Source organism: Nyctibius grandis, chromosome 3 (assembly GCF_013368605.1).
Source record: "Nyctibius grandis isolate bNycGra1 chromosome 3, bNycGra1.pri, whole genome shotgun sequence".
Classification (NCBI taxonomy): Eukaryota; Metazoa; Chordata; class Aves; order Nyctibiiformes; family Nyctibiidae; genus Nyctibius; species Nyctibius grandis.
Genome location: NC_090660.1, coordinates 12,309,591 through 12,323,691, shown reverse-complemented (window position 1 = coordinate 12,323,691; position 14,101 = coordinate 12,309,591). Strand labels below are relative to the sequence as shown.

The 14,101-nt window shown below is 42.6% G+C and overlaps 1 protein-coding gene across 1 annotated transcript in view; it reads right to left on the bottom strand.

The window, feature by feature from the left end:
- Positions 1–13,894, bottom strand: part of ADTRP (androgen dependent TFPI regulating protein) — a 33,133-nt gene extending 19,239 nt beyond the window's left edge. The window contains exons 1-3 of the mRNA XM_068397231.1: positions 13,742–13,894; positions 6,369–6,503; positions 4,826–4,927 (exon numbers count right to left, since the gene is read on the bottom strand). Of these exons, the coding sequence (XP_068253332.1) occupies positions 4,826–4,927; positions 6,369–6,503; positions 13,742–13,894 (390 nt within the window). The remainder of the gene's footprint in view (positions 1–4,825; positions 4,928–6,368; positions 6,504–13,741) is intronic.
- Between the last annotated feature and the right edge of the window lie 207 nt (positions 13,895–14,101).

The following is a 14,101-nucleotide window of genomic DNA, read 5'->3' as shown; positions in this document are numbered from 1 at the left end:
TTGCCTTGATTGAAATATTTAGTTAAAGAAATAATTCTCTCTCAGAGTTACTACCTGTCTTTTATATTCTCAGCCATCAGTGCATTTTCAGGGAACCATGGATTTATTTTATGAATCGAGTGGGAGGCACAAGGAGTGCTGTTACTGAGCAGGTGTGGTGACAAATTAGTCAGGAAGCTATTGCTCAGTTTAACTCCAGCAGCACCCCTCTCTGAACTGTCAGCTACTGTCTATTTCTGCCGTTTCCGGGTCCATTCATGCTCATCTGAAAAGCAATGGTGGGTTTTTTTCTGCTTTTTCTAAGACATGTAGGTAGTTTGGGAGCATTATTGTGAAAATGAATGAAATGTCAGACTGATTGCATGACTGAAGGTAAAAGACCTTCAGAGATAAGGCATGCACGCATGCATTTTTGGAAAGAAGGCCCTGGCTGAATATCCTATTACTTACTAGCAAATGTTTTGTCTCCATGTCAATGCCAGAATTTTAATTGCATTTCTCCCTGACATTAGATACGTAGTCTAAGAAACTGATGTTGCACTGCAGCTGGAAGCTGACATGAGACTGAAGTGACACATCCTTTGCTGTGGGATATTTGTCTCCAGATGTTCCTTCACAGGGTGTGTTATGGAGACTGCACCTGTGCATGCCGGGGTAGCAGCAGCCCAGGAGGATTCCCTGCCATAACATTGCCGGTGAAACACATACTTTCCCCCTGAGGAAATGGGCTTATGTCAACAAAAATGGAAACTTCAAAAAAATATATATGTAGTGCTGGGAAAAGCTAAGCATCTTTGCTCTTAAATGTATGGGGTGATTAATTTCATGTGCCAAATCCCTCACACACACATTCTTCTTCTTTGCCAAAAGCTGAATGTAATTGGAAGACTATAAATGTCCATAGTTGCCAGACAGCTTAAAATCGAGATACTGTGAAATGCAAACAAATGGAAATGTTTCTCTCTTGTGTAAATATGCCAGAATTATTAAGCATTAAATATCAATTGCAAGGAGAATCATTTAAGATGGTCAAAGATGAACCTGAGGTGGTTCTTGTGTACACATCTGGAGCAGGAGTCCAGTTAGAGGGGCCTGGACAATCAGGTTCTGCTCCATACACTGATTTTGCATACGCTTGGTTGGTTAGTGTTGCAGCAGCTTCCTAAAATAGCTGTAGGAAGATATAATCCTTCACATAGATGCCCTCATGTAGGAGAAGAAAGAGTAATTTGTATTCATATGACTTATTTTCTTTTCCAGATGGAAGTAAATCATACTAATCCAAAATACCATTTCTGTTGATGTAGTTGTGTCCACACTAGGGAAGGTAATGGTTAAGCTAAGTGGGCAGAACACAAGCAACTTGTGGATACCAAGAAGCTCCAAGATGAGAAGGGACATGGTGAGTCTTGCTGGTATTCTTACTGTCAGGGCATCCGTGGCTTGCTTCAGTGAAGGAAAATTATTTGTATGCCCCCAGGTTGTTCTTTCAGTCCCTTGTATTTTATTTTTTACATTCAGATACTGCTTAGCTACATCAGGGCGAAGTGCAAAGGAGCTTGAGAGGCTCAGGCCACATGGGATCTGTTGTGATCCTTGCTGAAAGTCTGCCAGGTAAGTAATTTTTCTTCTGTGCCTCCATTTACCATCCCTCCTTTTTTATTAGTTATTTAGCTTATAAGGTCTTCAGAACATGCACAGTTCATAACTATGTGTCAGTAAAGTGACCAGGACACTAAAATGTTGATTTTGGTCAAGGTGAGAGGATGACTTGGCTACAGAATAAATTAGGAAAAGAAATTACTAAAGTAAACTTAGCTGTAGCCTGAAAAAAAAAAAAAGAAAATAGTGCTTTTTACAAGAAAATTTGTGTTTTACAAGAACTGTGCCTTACTGGTTGAAAATATAAACCTCCTTTACAACAAGGCAACTGTACCATTACCATTTTTGTGAACAAAGCTGGACAATGTTGATGTGTATCTTTTCTTTTGTTATAGATTAAAATGTTTTTGAGTGATCTCTTCTGACCCACCATTGCCCCTCTTTGTTTAGCATTCAATTCTGTCAGCCCCTTCAAAATGTAGTGCTCCCCTATACTGCCATTAAGTAGAATAATACATGCATATGATTTAATCCAAGCTGTCTCCAGCAGTTAGTCGCCTTCTGGAGAGTATCCAGATGTTGCTTGAAAAGAGATGACTGGGAAAAATAAACAATTTCACTTGACGAATTGGCCAGTGTATCTTTTGCCTCAGCCATCTTCCACTTTGAAAATCTTGTTCAAATAAAATAATTGTGCTTGAGACGTAAGTAGGGTTTTTTTCTTCATCCAAGAGGTTCAAAGCTTTGTATAAAGATGGTGAAACACAATTATCCCAGACAAACAGAAGTGGAAACTGAGGCACAGCCCTTGGTTTAAACTCAGTAGAAAGGCAAAGAGAGAAACCTAGGTAATCTGGAGTATTTGGCCTCCTTCAAATATTAGCAAGATTCCTTTCTGCAAAACAGAAAATGTTTCAGCTCAGAGTGCCAAAACATGCCTAAAATGTAATGCTTTGTGTGTGACTCTGGGCTACCAGGTGGGCAAAAACACTTTCCCACTGTAAGAGCAGTGAATGTGAGAAAAATAAATGGCTAGTTCCTTTTTGCAAGGAAAGTGCTGCAGCATCACTGCAAACTGAAGGAGCTTGGTATTCCTGAAGTGTTTTTGCATGATTATTTTTTAGGTTCACTCTTCAGTTACATAACAACATATGCTTTCCCTATTTACAACATTAAAATAGACAGAGATAAAAAAAAAATACTCCCACTGCAAATGATATAGCACTGACGTCTACTACTGATACACCGATGTCTTTTTCCACCAAAGCCAGCTAGATGCTGCCTCAATCTGCCATGAAATGTCTGCAGTCTCAGAGCCATGAAGTATAGCAATGTGCAAGGAAATGAACCCAAAGAAAAAGCGTCTGCTTGGCAATCGGAACTTGGAGATTGTCCCTTAAAGTGTCAGTAGCTCCCTGCATCTTCCCAGGGTTCCCAGTGGGTATTGTGAGTTGGAAGAAAGAAATGCCTCAGCTAAGCCTGAAGGCACCTGTTGGAAGGTGTCCCAAAATGTGGGGATTGTCAATAGCAGGGATCAGTCTACTCTGGTGGCAGATGTTTTACACTAGATAGTGAGTGGAAGGAAAATTTCCCACCCAGGAACCATCAAATGCAAGATGTCTGCAGTGTATTAAGAGCTTTAGAAATATAATACTGGGTTATGATAGAGGTTTGCTTTATGTGAAGTTTCTCTCTCGTCAAAATAATTTTGAGGAAGAATTGTTTTCCTTTTTTAACACCTGTTTTTGACATTTCTGAAGTGGAAAAGCTTTTTGTTGTTGTCAGAATGACTCCGTTACAAAATGTAGATGTACATAGGCTAAGAAAGAAGTTGTAACAAGCACGTTTGAGGGATTCCTGCAAAGAGATCTTGCACATGAAATAAAAATGTATGTTCTCGCACCTCTCAACCTTCCCATGCCATAAACAAATGTGGAATTGGAAAGGGCAAATTCTCAGCTGTGCACCGGGATTAAAACCAGCAGCAAAGCCCATCTCCTCTCAGCTCCACGCTGTGCCCTCCCCTTCCCCAGCACCTCCACTACCATGAAGATTTTAAACTTCAACCAGTCACGCATACCAAATCCTGGACCTGAAACCAGCGTGATGCTGAGGACACAAGGAATCTTTTTTTTCAATGGACGATGGTTTTGAGAAAGAGCAGTGCCCGTTTGTGTCCGTACAGAGGTTTGGGTAGCCACATAAGTGCCCCAGTGGAGATGGATTGGTGGGTAAGAGAGCAGGTGATAAGGTTAAAAGTGCAGGATGGCTGCAGCTCATCCCTTGGATATCAGTAATGCGGACATGCCTATGTGTGTTTGGATTCCAGGCACACGTATCTGAATACGCCTATCATCTAAATCAAGTGGCTGCTCAAAACCTTTAGCAAGTGTCCTCAGACAGAGACCCCAAAACCTTCTGCATTTACCTTCAACACACATCAGGAACTGCTGCAGTGGGTTGCAAAGCATTGTGCTTAAGAAATGAAGTCTGGAGAGAAATGAGTCTTCTGTGCGATTATTTCATACTTTCTGGCTTCTCTGATTCAGTCTAGCGCTGAACCTCTCCCTTCTCTCCCCCTTCCCATCAGCCCCACGAGGCCTCCCTGACCTTACAATCCACCCACAGTTTCCATGTTACTGTCAGCCTCCTTACACTTGACTGATGAGAAATATGTGATTATTCAACACATCGTAAAAACAGCCAGAGCAAATGAAGGAGAAATCTGGAAAGTATTTATAGAAAATCTGTAAACAATCATTGCAATTCAGCTATTCAAAGCTGCGCACACATTAGCTTATTAGCTGTTGAGCTGTCAGATGTTCTTTGGTTCTTTCACCTTTTTTAAAAATTAAGAACGGCTTTGTTATACTCCCAGACATTTTGTATTTCATGGACATCTGTTTGCAGAAACAATTTTTTTTTGAGCTACAATAACCGAGATTTTTTTTTTCCCTATGACTACACATCATTCCGTTGACTTCAGAGGTTTGACAAGCACCGATTTACTGACATTCCTTGTGTGCTAAAAGGCTTCTCAAGGCGATTTCAAGCATACGCATCTGTTTGCTGTGTACAGCTCAACATCAGATTCAGATAAGTAGGAAGGAGGAGGTGAGAAAGAAGCAGCCGTGAAACTCTTTTGGAAAGTGACACAGTGCAATGGTGGGACACGCATTGCAAAGTCTCTTCTCTGCGAGAGGCAGGGGTGTTTCTTACTCACCACAGCATGATTTAACCAGAGCGGGATGACTCCATCAAGGCTCCTGGGGTAAACCAGCTCTCGATTGTAGGTATACAGTGTCCAAAAGGATATAGTCACAAACTAGAACCAAAATACAAAATTAAAGAAATTTCAAAATGAAAGACAAATGTAATTGATGGGATTTGGCTAGTGCTTTCATTTCTGAGAAGGCAAAACACCTCCTACATGAAAAATGATGATATTGCCAGATAAACTCACATATCTGACATGTTACAACATAAAGAAAGGCATTTACTCTGAGGTGCAGGGTTCTGTGTTGATACTGCAAGAAAAACCTCCTTTATGAACTGCCAACACTGACATTTTCTGTGGAATATTAGATTAGCTTTAAACTTTTTTTTCTTTCTTTTTTTCTTTTCTCTTTGCAGATGGGATCTTTTGATGGTCCAGAAGTTCTCCTCGAGGGATAGGCTGTCAAGCCACAGCATTTGTTCTGATCAGTAACAAAGTAAAAACAGATCTTGGTAAGACAGTTCACCTAAAACTTACCCTTATCTTCACAATTCGTAAGCCCAATTCATAAACAACAGGTGCAAGCTGCACTGTGGGCACCCGTTTTTTTTCCCAACAGAGGAGAATTTACAGTGGGAGAACTTAACTGGAGGAAATGAACCCTGGTATTGGTTACTGATACCTGGAAGCTGATTTGCGCTTTTTTGGCCTGGCTTTGTATTTGAGCATACTTTGTGCCTGGGGTTGGACATCAGGGTGTGAGGAATGAGACCTTCCTGTGCCTCTGTCCTGTGGGCACGGTGAGGATACCTGGGGGGGATATGACAGCAGCATCGTGAATATTGCTGTGCAGGGAGGATAAATTAGCCAATCTCTTTGTCTCCATCACTGGCAGGACTTTTTTAGTGAGCCAGCTGGCTGAGCTGCTTGTGGACCGGATTTAAGCAGCGCTTCTCAGGTCTTTGAGATTCAGAGATGGTGGTTGCAGGTTTCAATCACACAGAGCTGTACCCACATGTATAAGTAACCTATTGGTTCCTGTCCAACTCACAGCACCAGATAAACAGCACTTCAAAAAACAGCATTGGCTGTGAGGGAGTAGGTGATCCCTGGTGAATCTGGTGTTGGCTATGACTATAATTATTGTCCTATGAATTTGTTTCTCTCTAGTGCTTATTTAAAGCCACGCTGGAGTCAGAGAAGGAGATGGGAGATTTTGCTGCTTCTTAGGTACCCTCTCATGTCCGCCTGGCCCGTGCTGCCCTTTGGAGAAATGCCCTAAGTGGATAAATCCACAGCTGTTTGGATCATGAGACTCTTCGGGATCAATGTGTGTTCACTTGGGGACAGCAACCCTAAAGTTTGTGCAAACGTCTTTTCTTTCAACCATGACAGGTTCAGCGTTGTTTCTTCTTCTAAATGGTCCAAATCCATTTTCAGATTATAAAAGAAAGCCTACAGTACTTATCTATTTTACACATGTGCATATTATACTATACATCCCTAATAATTTATGCAAACATTATTTTTATGTACAGAGGTTACTCACTGTGGACACTGGGAAAGCCAGGACACTGAAAAGAAGGTCTCTGCTGGAAATCACGCTCTTAGCACATCCCAGTTTCTTAATTAGTCTCAACACATCAGCCAGGAAGGACACCCCATAGAAGACAGCCTGCAAAACCTAAAGTAATTACACTTAATGAGGGAAACTCATCCAGCTTTAATTAGCATGTTCCTCAATGAACTCTGTTCTTGCTCTTCAGGGAACTGTTTTGTCCGTGAGCTGCAAGCCCACGTGAGGGAAATAGCTGTTGGCTAAATCTTTTTTGCTAACTGAAACTGATTAAATAAAGTTGTTTGGGAGATAACTTTAACAGTATCTCGTTTAATGGACTAAACAGAGATGTGTGATGTGATGCAGATGGGAGGGGTGGAAGGACGTGTTGAAAGCCAGCTCCTTCACACGTCCTATGTTAATTGTTCCATTCAATGGATCTGAGCAGAGCTGAGAGAACAAAATATTCCAGGAAATGTTTCCTGCAAAGCAATTGCTAGATAGCTTCTCCCACCATTTAGCCAACACAGGGCCTGCTTTCCAGGCACTCACGGTGCAGCTGATCTCAGTGTCAAGTAGCTCAAAATGCTCTAACATGAGAATTAGGTGCAGAAGTTACCAAACCAGAACTCCTTTTGCTGAACTCGAAAGGATTCAGGAAAGGATTTCAAGTGCTAATAAGCAGAAATCCAGACTTCAGTAACTAAAACTGAATAAGTTAAACTATTTATAACTAATGAATTTTGGAGTTGGGGGTGGGTGTGTATGTGTGTGTTTGGGTTTTTTTTCTCTTTCTTTAAATCATTTACAAGTGATGAGAGGGGGGTTGTTTGAGGAGGGTGCTAGGAGGATTTTGTAAAGAATTAGGTTAGTGCACAGTGACAAAATGGAATGCTGCAAATGGTGTACGAAATTGTCACAATATTGTGGTTTAAGCCAATACTGGTTTTCTGATTACTTCTATTTCTCTTCTAACACTACACAGCGGATCATGCTGAATCGGATTTGTCAGATACACAAAGGCAAAGCCTTGCAGAAAAATTTCACCTGCTACCTTGCATTCAGCACTGAGTCTAGTTCAGTTCTCTTAACGCATAGGGTAGCCTCTTCTTTTCAAGGCTAGGTTGTCCCAGAGTGATGCAGTACGGGAAATGCAGCCTACTGCAATCGCTGGACCAGCTAGCGATGCTTAAATGGAAAGAGGCTGTGTTACAGCTTCCAGGATGAGATCTCTTTTGCCATGATCTTACTCTGAATCAGATATTTATTTAGAGTGAAGTGTCTGAAGCTTGGCTGATTACTTCACCAGTTTCTGAAGGAGCTGAGAAGGGTGGTGCTTGGGAGGGGACAGAATTAGTGCAATGCTTTTCCATCAGAAATTCCTCTATTATCAAAATATCTGAGGGAAGGAGGGGACTAGGATTTCACCATGGCCACCTTCAAACAAGGGTTTCTGCAAGCTTTAGTTTGCAAGTCCCAGGGTCACCTAGGGCAAGGTATCGGGGGTCATGCACCACCCAGCAAAGCCCTGTGTTTCCTCTCTAGAGCGTGGGGTGAACAGCCACATTTTTTACATAAAAAAACCAAACAGCTTCATCAGAACCCACATATGTTTTTTTTCAATTCTGAGGCACCCAAACCAGCTCTTTTAAATGTGGGTTTTTTTCTCTTTCTCTGTCTCCCCCCATTATCACAATTAGCCTCTGTAGCTGCAGGCACAATTTCAGTCAGTAAGGATTCAGCCCTCCAAGTCACGGGTCTAGTTCAGAAAAGTCCGTACTGAGGCGCAGCATACTTAGACCCAAGCACATGTTCAACCCAAATATGTGCCCCAGTCCTTGGCCACACCAGAATACCAAAACCAAGTCCCTGAAGAGCTAAGAAAAGCCTGGTAATAAACAGAAGCTCTTGTTACACCCTGTAGAGTAAGCAGTAACTTTCTGTAAAAAGCATGAAAAATGAACATGAGAGTGGTGACAGTCTGGTGACACATGGTGACTAATTGTCAATAAAGCAATTAGGGAGAGGTCTGGTTCCCAGAGGATGGGGCTATTATTATCTTGTTCATGGTCAGCCTTACATTAATCATGGGACAGGCTGCTTCTTTCCCCCTCTTCAAAATTAACTAAAACAAACATTTCTGAAAAGAAACAGTCCCAGAACAGCCACATGCTCAGTCTGGTAAATATTCTGTCATATTCAGGGGAGGACAATGTTATCTTTGTACGGAAAATGCTTATCTGAATGTGCAACCTGACCCATTTCTCTGGCTGAACATGGAGAAGAACAACTCCTGAAGAAGTTTGAACTCCATCTCAAGAGCTTGGTTTTGTGCTGCTCATAGCTCTACCTTTGTCCATCGGTGTGGGTTCAAAGGAGTTTCAGTCATTTTGTGATCACCCTGTATTTTCAGGAGCAATGGAAGAATACACAAGTAATTTTCAAGCCAGGAAACCGAACCTAGCTAGAACCATCCCCAGAAACGCTCAGTCTGGCAGGGTGCACCATCAGTAGACTCCAGTTAGAGCTCCAAAACCGCGCTCTTCCAGGCTTATTCCTGTAAGAAATAAGGAATCCAAATCTCACAGCCCTTCACTAATGGGAAAATGTTGACATAAAAAAAAAAATTGACATGAAAACATCACATTATTCCAGATGTCCTGTGAATTTCCCAAACAGCAGTGCTGGCGCTCACAAATCCATTGCAGCCGCTCATGGAATATAAATCCACTGGCTGTAAATAAAGAGGATCCCCTGAAGTATTCCCACACGAACAGAAGGAAGACTGGAAGCGTTCAGAAAGCTAATGATTAACCCTAAGAGAAGAATACGGATATGATTATCCCTGTTGGAGAGATGCTGCTTTCCTCTCTAGGCCCCGCAGAGCTCCACGGCGCGAGGTGCTGCAGAAATGCTTAATTTGGCCGGACCGATTTTCCAAACTGAGAGTCATCGTGACAAAGACAGACTTTAATTTTTATCTGCTGCAATGATCAAAGGGGTGTTTCTGTTTAACTAACCTGACATGATTTACTTTCACGTATAAGATCGAGCCATATGTGTGTACTGAAATCTCCAACTAGTACAAATAAATCAGGCTCCGAGCTCTGCCCTTAAGGGGGGATAAGTCCAATATTGCAAGTAGGCTATTAGACATAACAGTTAACATTTAGTGTAGCCACACATCCATTCACATGATAACGACCTGGCAAATATGTATACTAAATACTGGGTCTATTTTGAAAGAAATAAAATACAGCTTCCAGGAGAATTGAAAATATTTCAATTATGAGAGACAAAAGCGTAAGGAATAAAATGGGGCAGGAATGCAATTAATAGTTTTTAAAGGTGCAATGTGATCATTATGCAATGATTTACTAATAGTTTTACAGCAGTGAGCAGATTTTTATGAGCTTGGATATTTCAGGCAATGAATGATTTGGCTTGTACTGTTTTGTGTCACAGACAAATGAATACAAAACCATTTTTATCTGTCATTTGTGCTTGTTCAATAATCGGTCAATGAACTCCTTTGATACAAAACCCACTTATCTTTTTTTTCCCCCGTACAAAAATATTCCCTTTCTGAATCCTGATTGCTATGATCATTAACTAGATGAATGAATCTGAAGTAACCTCAGAGCTGTAGCTCTCTTGGGAGAGCCGCATGACTAGTGAGGAACAGAATGAGGTGCTAAAAGATCGTCATATCTAGAAGAAATTCTTGCAGCATCCCTCCAGCAGAGCTAGGGGTCAAGCTGCATTTCCATCCCCTGGAAAATGTCACGTTTCCCAGTATTGCCATTTCAGAACAGAGCAAGCCAGCCACGGCAGCTTTCCGCAGAAGGAAATTTTTAAATGGAATTCCAAAGCGCTAAGAGGAATTTTTTGGGGAAAATTTCCAAGCGGTTCAGCCAGCCGGCGCCAGAAGCCAGGTAATCGCAGTCTGGCAGACGAGCTGGACAAGGGCTCTGTGTGCCTGGCTCTGGGGAAGCCTCCAAGGCACGGGTCCAGCCCTGCCCAGCGCTGTGGCTCTGCTGAACCAGCACAGCCCAGCAGGAACCTTTCTTCCCCAGGACCACACCTCCCAGCATCCCGCGGCATTTCCTAGGGCTAGTTCTAAAAGCGCAGATATGTAATGCCTCGGGTGGGCACCTGATGGACGTCCCTCTGGTTGACAGCTACCTCTTGTTCCTTGATGTCCCTCAGCATCAATAGGGAGTGGTTTGACACTAAACTATGGGATGACTCTTCTAGGTCCTGTGGAGCCTCGCAGTGAGCTCCATGGGCCCCCTGGGCCATGTTGTCTTCTCACCCTCTTCCTCTCTTATACAGTGGCTCAGGAAAATTTTGCCACCCAGAGATACCCTCAAACACTGTCCAGATCAACAGCAGAAGGGGGGGATGAGGGCATTTCTCTCCCTGGGACCCTCTCCCTTTTTGGCAGTCCTTTCTTGAAAAAAAACACATCTCTGTAGAGGAAAGACTACCGCCTATGGAGTAATTTTGCACACCCTGCCCCGTTGCCACATTTTCTGTGTGAGAGATAGGCAACATCTTCAGTCCAAACCATTTCCCCATTGGCTGACAACACCATTTTAGCATTGAGATCGGATCAATAAGCAGTTAAAAGATGGGAGACAAAGGACTGGAGAAGTGGAGCAAGGGTCCCTGCTCACAGAGATTTAATGAGACCTGAGCTGTTCATCAGATCCATAAATGAGCTGGGGAAAGGAGTGAACACTGAGGTGGGAAAGCTTTGTAAATCCTTTTTTTTTCTTTTTTTATTTCTTTTTTTTTTTTTTTTTCTCCTGTCAAAGCAAAACCTGACTGCAAAACTGCCAAAGAATCTCAGGACACTGAGTGCCTGAGAGATCAAATAGCAGGTGAAAAATCAGTGTTGGTAAACGCAATATAATGTATTTCAGAAAAAAGGCAACTTTAATGATATCTTTTTCCCAGTGAGTTCTAAATTAACTATCGCTATCCAGGAAAGAAATGTTGGACTCGCAGTGGATAGCTCTCTTAAACTGCCTGCTCCTTGCTCACCAGTAATCAAAGAAGACAAATAGAGAGTTAAAAATTGTTAAGAAGAAATAAAAAACAGACAAGAAAACACTTTTAGGTCGCTGTATGAATCCGTACTGTGTATTGCTCGACCACTGCAGCCTGCCCTACTTACCCTTTCCTAAAACTAGAAAAACTACTGCAAAGGGTGACAAGGATGTTTTAATGAAAGCGGCAGCCCTTTGTGAAGAGAGATGAAAAAGGCTCAGACTTCCAACTTGCAGAAAAGAATAACCGAGGGGAAAATCTGGTAGAGGTCTCTAATGAGGGGCAAAGAAAAAGTGAACAGGGACAGACAATTAAATTATAACACAGAAGTAAAGGGACATGCAATTCAGTTGTCAGGAAGCAGGGTTACACCAACAAAATGAACTGTTCTTTCGCACAAGGCGCACTTGCCTTTTGGCACTCATTGCCATAGGATAGGGAAGGTACCAAAAGTACAAACAGGTGTGTTTTTTCTTTAGATAGATGAAGGAAAAGCTTTGAATGGGTAATAGCTACCTTGGACTGGACTTGTTTTCTGGTTAAGTCAATACACCATTGTGAGGGTATAGCCATGGAAAGTTCATTTTACACTTATACATGCTCTTGTCTTGTGCAGCCTTTCCCTGATCATCCACTGCAGGTCACTAAAGGAAGCTGGATGATGATTTCAATGATTGTTTCTGCATCCCAAAATACTGGGAGATGAGTTACTTTCTTTCTCCTCTTGATCTCACGCTTTAGAGCTGTGTCATTCACTGGGTGATAGATCTCTCGTAACTGTGCCAGGGGATGGGGGTGGAGATGCTGTTTTGCCTGAGAGTATGGTGGATACTTTAATGGGGCCAGTGTTACCCAAAAAACAAAGGAGAGGAGCAGGGCACACAGGGAGCAGCTTGCCTGGGACTTGGCTGGTGGTGTTTTAGTCTACTGACATATGTCCCAGCAGGACGAACTGAATATCCTTAAGGTTGTTGAATCCGGATGATTTGATCGCTGATATTTCAGAAAAAATAATTTTTAAGAACATCACAAAAAGCCTAGGTGCACCGATGCAAAGATAACATAGCAACAAACCATGCAGATGCCATCCTGACTGCAACAATATAAGTGCCCTCATCCATCCACAGCTGACTTGGCCAATGAGAAGGGCACTGTGGCTCCCTGAAGCACAGGCTGTTGTAGCCACCTCACGTGCCATTCACCACTTCTTGGTTGTAACTATTTCACAAAAATCACAGAATAGTTGAGGTTGGAACGGACCCAAATTTCCCATCCCCTCCGGGGTCTCCAAAGGCCCCACTTGGAGCTGGGGAGACTTTAGGCTTCTATTGAACTCCACCACAGGGTGTCTCCTTCTGAAGAGTAAAAGTAGAGATAAACATACCCCAGGCCAGACCTCCCACTAATATTTAACTAACTCTGACGGTTACACAGAATGGATGTAAGGCTACAGAGGTCCCTGCGGTCATCCTTCAGATTAGCAAGTGTCCCTGAAATATGTCCCTTGTAGGAACCCTCTCCACATGCCCAGTGTCTCCACCCCACTGCCACCAGCGCCACAAGTCACTGATGAACTGTTCACAGTCACTTGGACTGTGAACAAGCCTTCTCCCCCAGGGTATCTCAGGTGCTTTCATTTTGTTTCCTATCTTGTGATACGTTAGCATATTAGGAGAACCAGACCATATTACAGTCTATGTATTTCTGTGTACTTTTAGGAAACGGAGCAAGCAGTTGATAGTGCTGTTAAAACACATGTAATAATGTCACAAGCACCTCTCTCCGCAGGCTGAAATGTCTTTCCCTCGTGCTCTCAACTGATAGTCAAACTAAGCATGTGCTCGGAATGGGCTAAATTAGCACCGTGCTATCATTGTTTCACCTTTTCTGTAATTTACAGGGCATAAAAGCCTATTAAAAAAATGAAGTAAAACTCCAAGCAGCATTATAATGTGTATTGAATGAAGGGTTAGAGGACATGCATCAAACTTGCACACGTCCTGGCTGGATGTACCCTGCCTTTCTGTCCCTCTCCTCACTGATAGCTTGTCTCTTTTACAAGGAGGCAGCTAGCTTCAGAGCGCTTTCTGAAAGCCAAGCGGCTTGCCAGACAGCATTCTTTCTGCATAAAACCTGCGAATGCATTTCACAGCACAAGCATGGATCCCTACTCAGTTTCCTTTGGGGTATAAACTGTTAAAGGAAGCAGTTTAACAGCAGCAAATACACCAGCTGCATATGTCTTGAGGCACAGATGGCAGACAAACAAACAGACGTATTGGTATCACTGTACAACACGATTTGCTTACCAGATTGAGGACTGTCAAATATTTCCACTGCCCACCGTAAACGAACACTTCAGATGGCCGCTCTTCTGCTCTTAGGTGTGTGATTGAATAGGCAAGGAAAAAATACCAGACAAAAGCAAGGCAATGGTACATTGCAAGAGTAGAGGTTTCCATGCTTCAGCTAAGAGCGAGTGATAATTGTTCCAAAAGCAGCTTTTCTCTTAAGGTCCCTCGGTCGGTGTGCATGGGAAATGGCAGGGCAGGAGGGTTGACCTGAGAGCAGGCTCAGGACACGTCGCCACTTTGCTCTCGTCGAAAGGAATATTCACAAGGCCGTGAACTTTGCTGCTGTTTGTTTCCCCTTTCGCTGTACAGATAGGC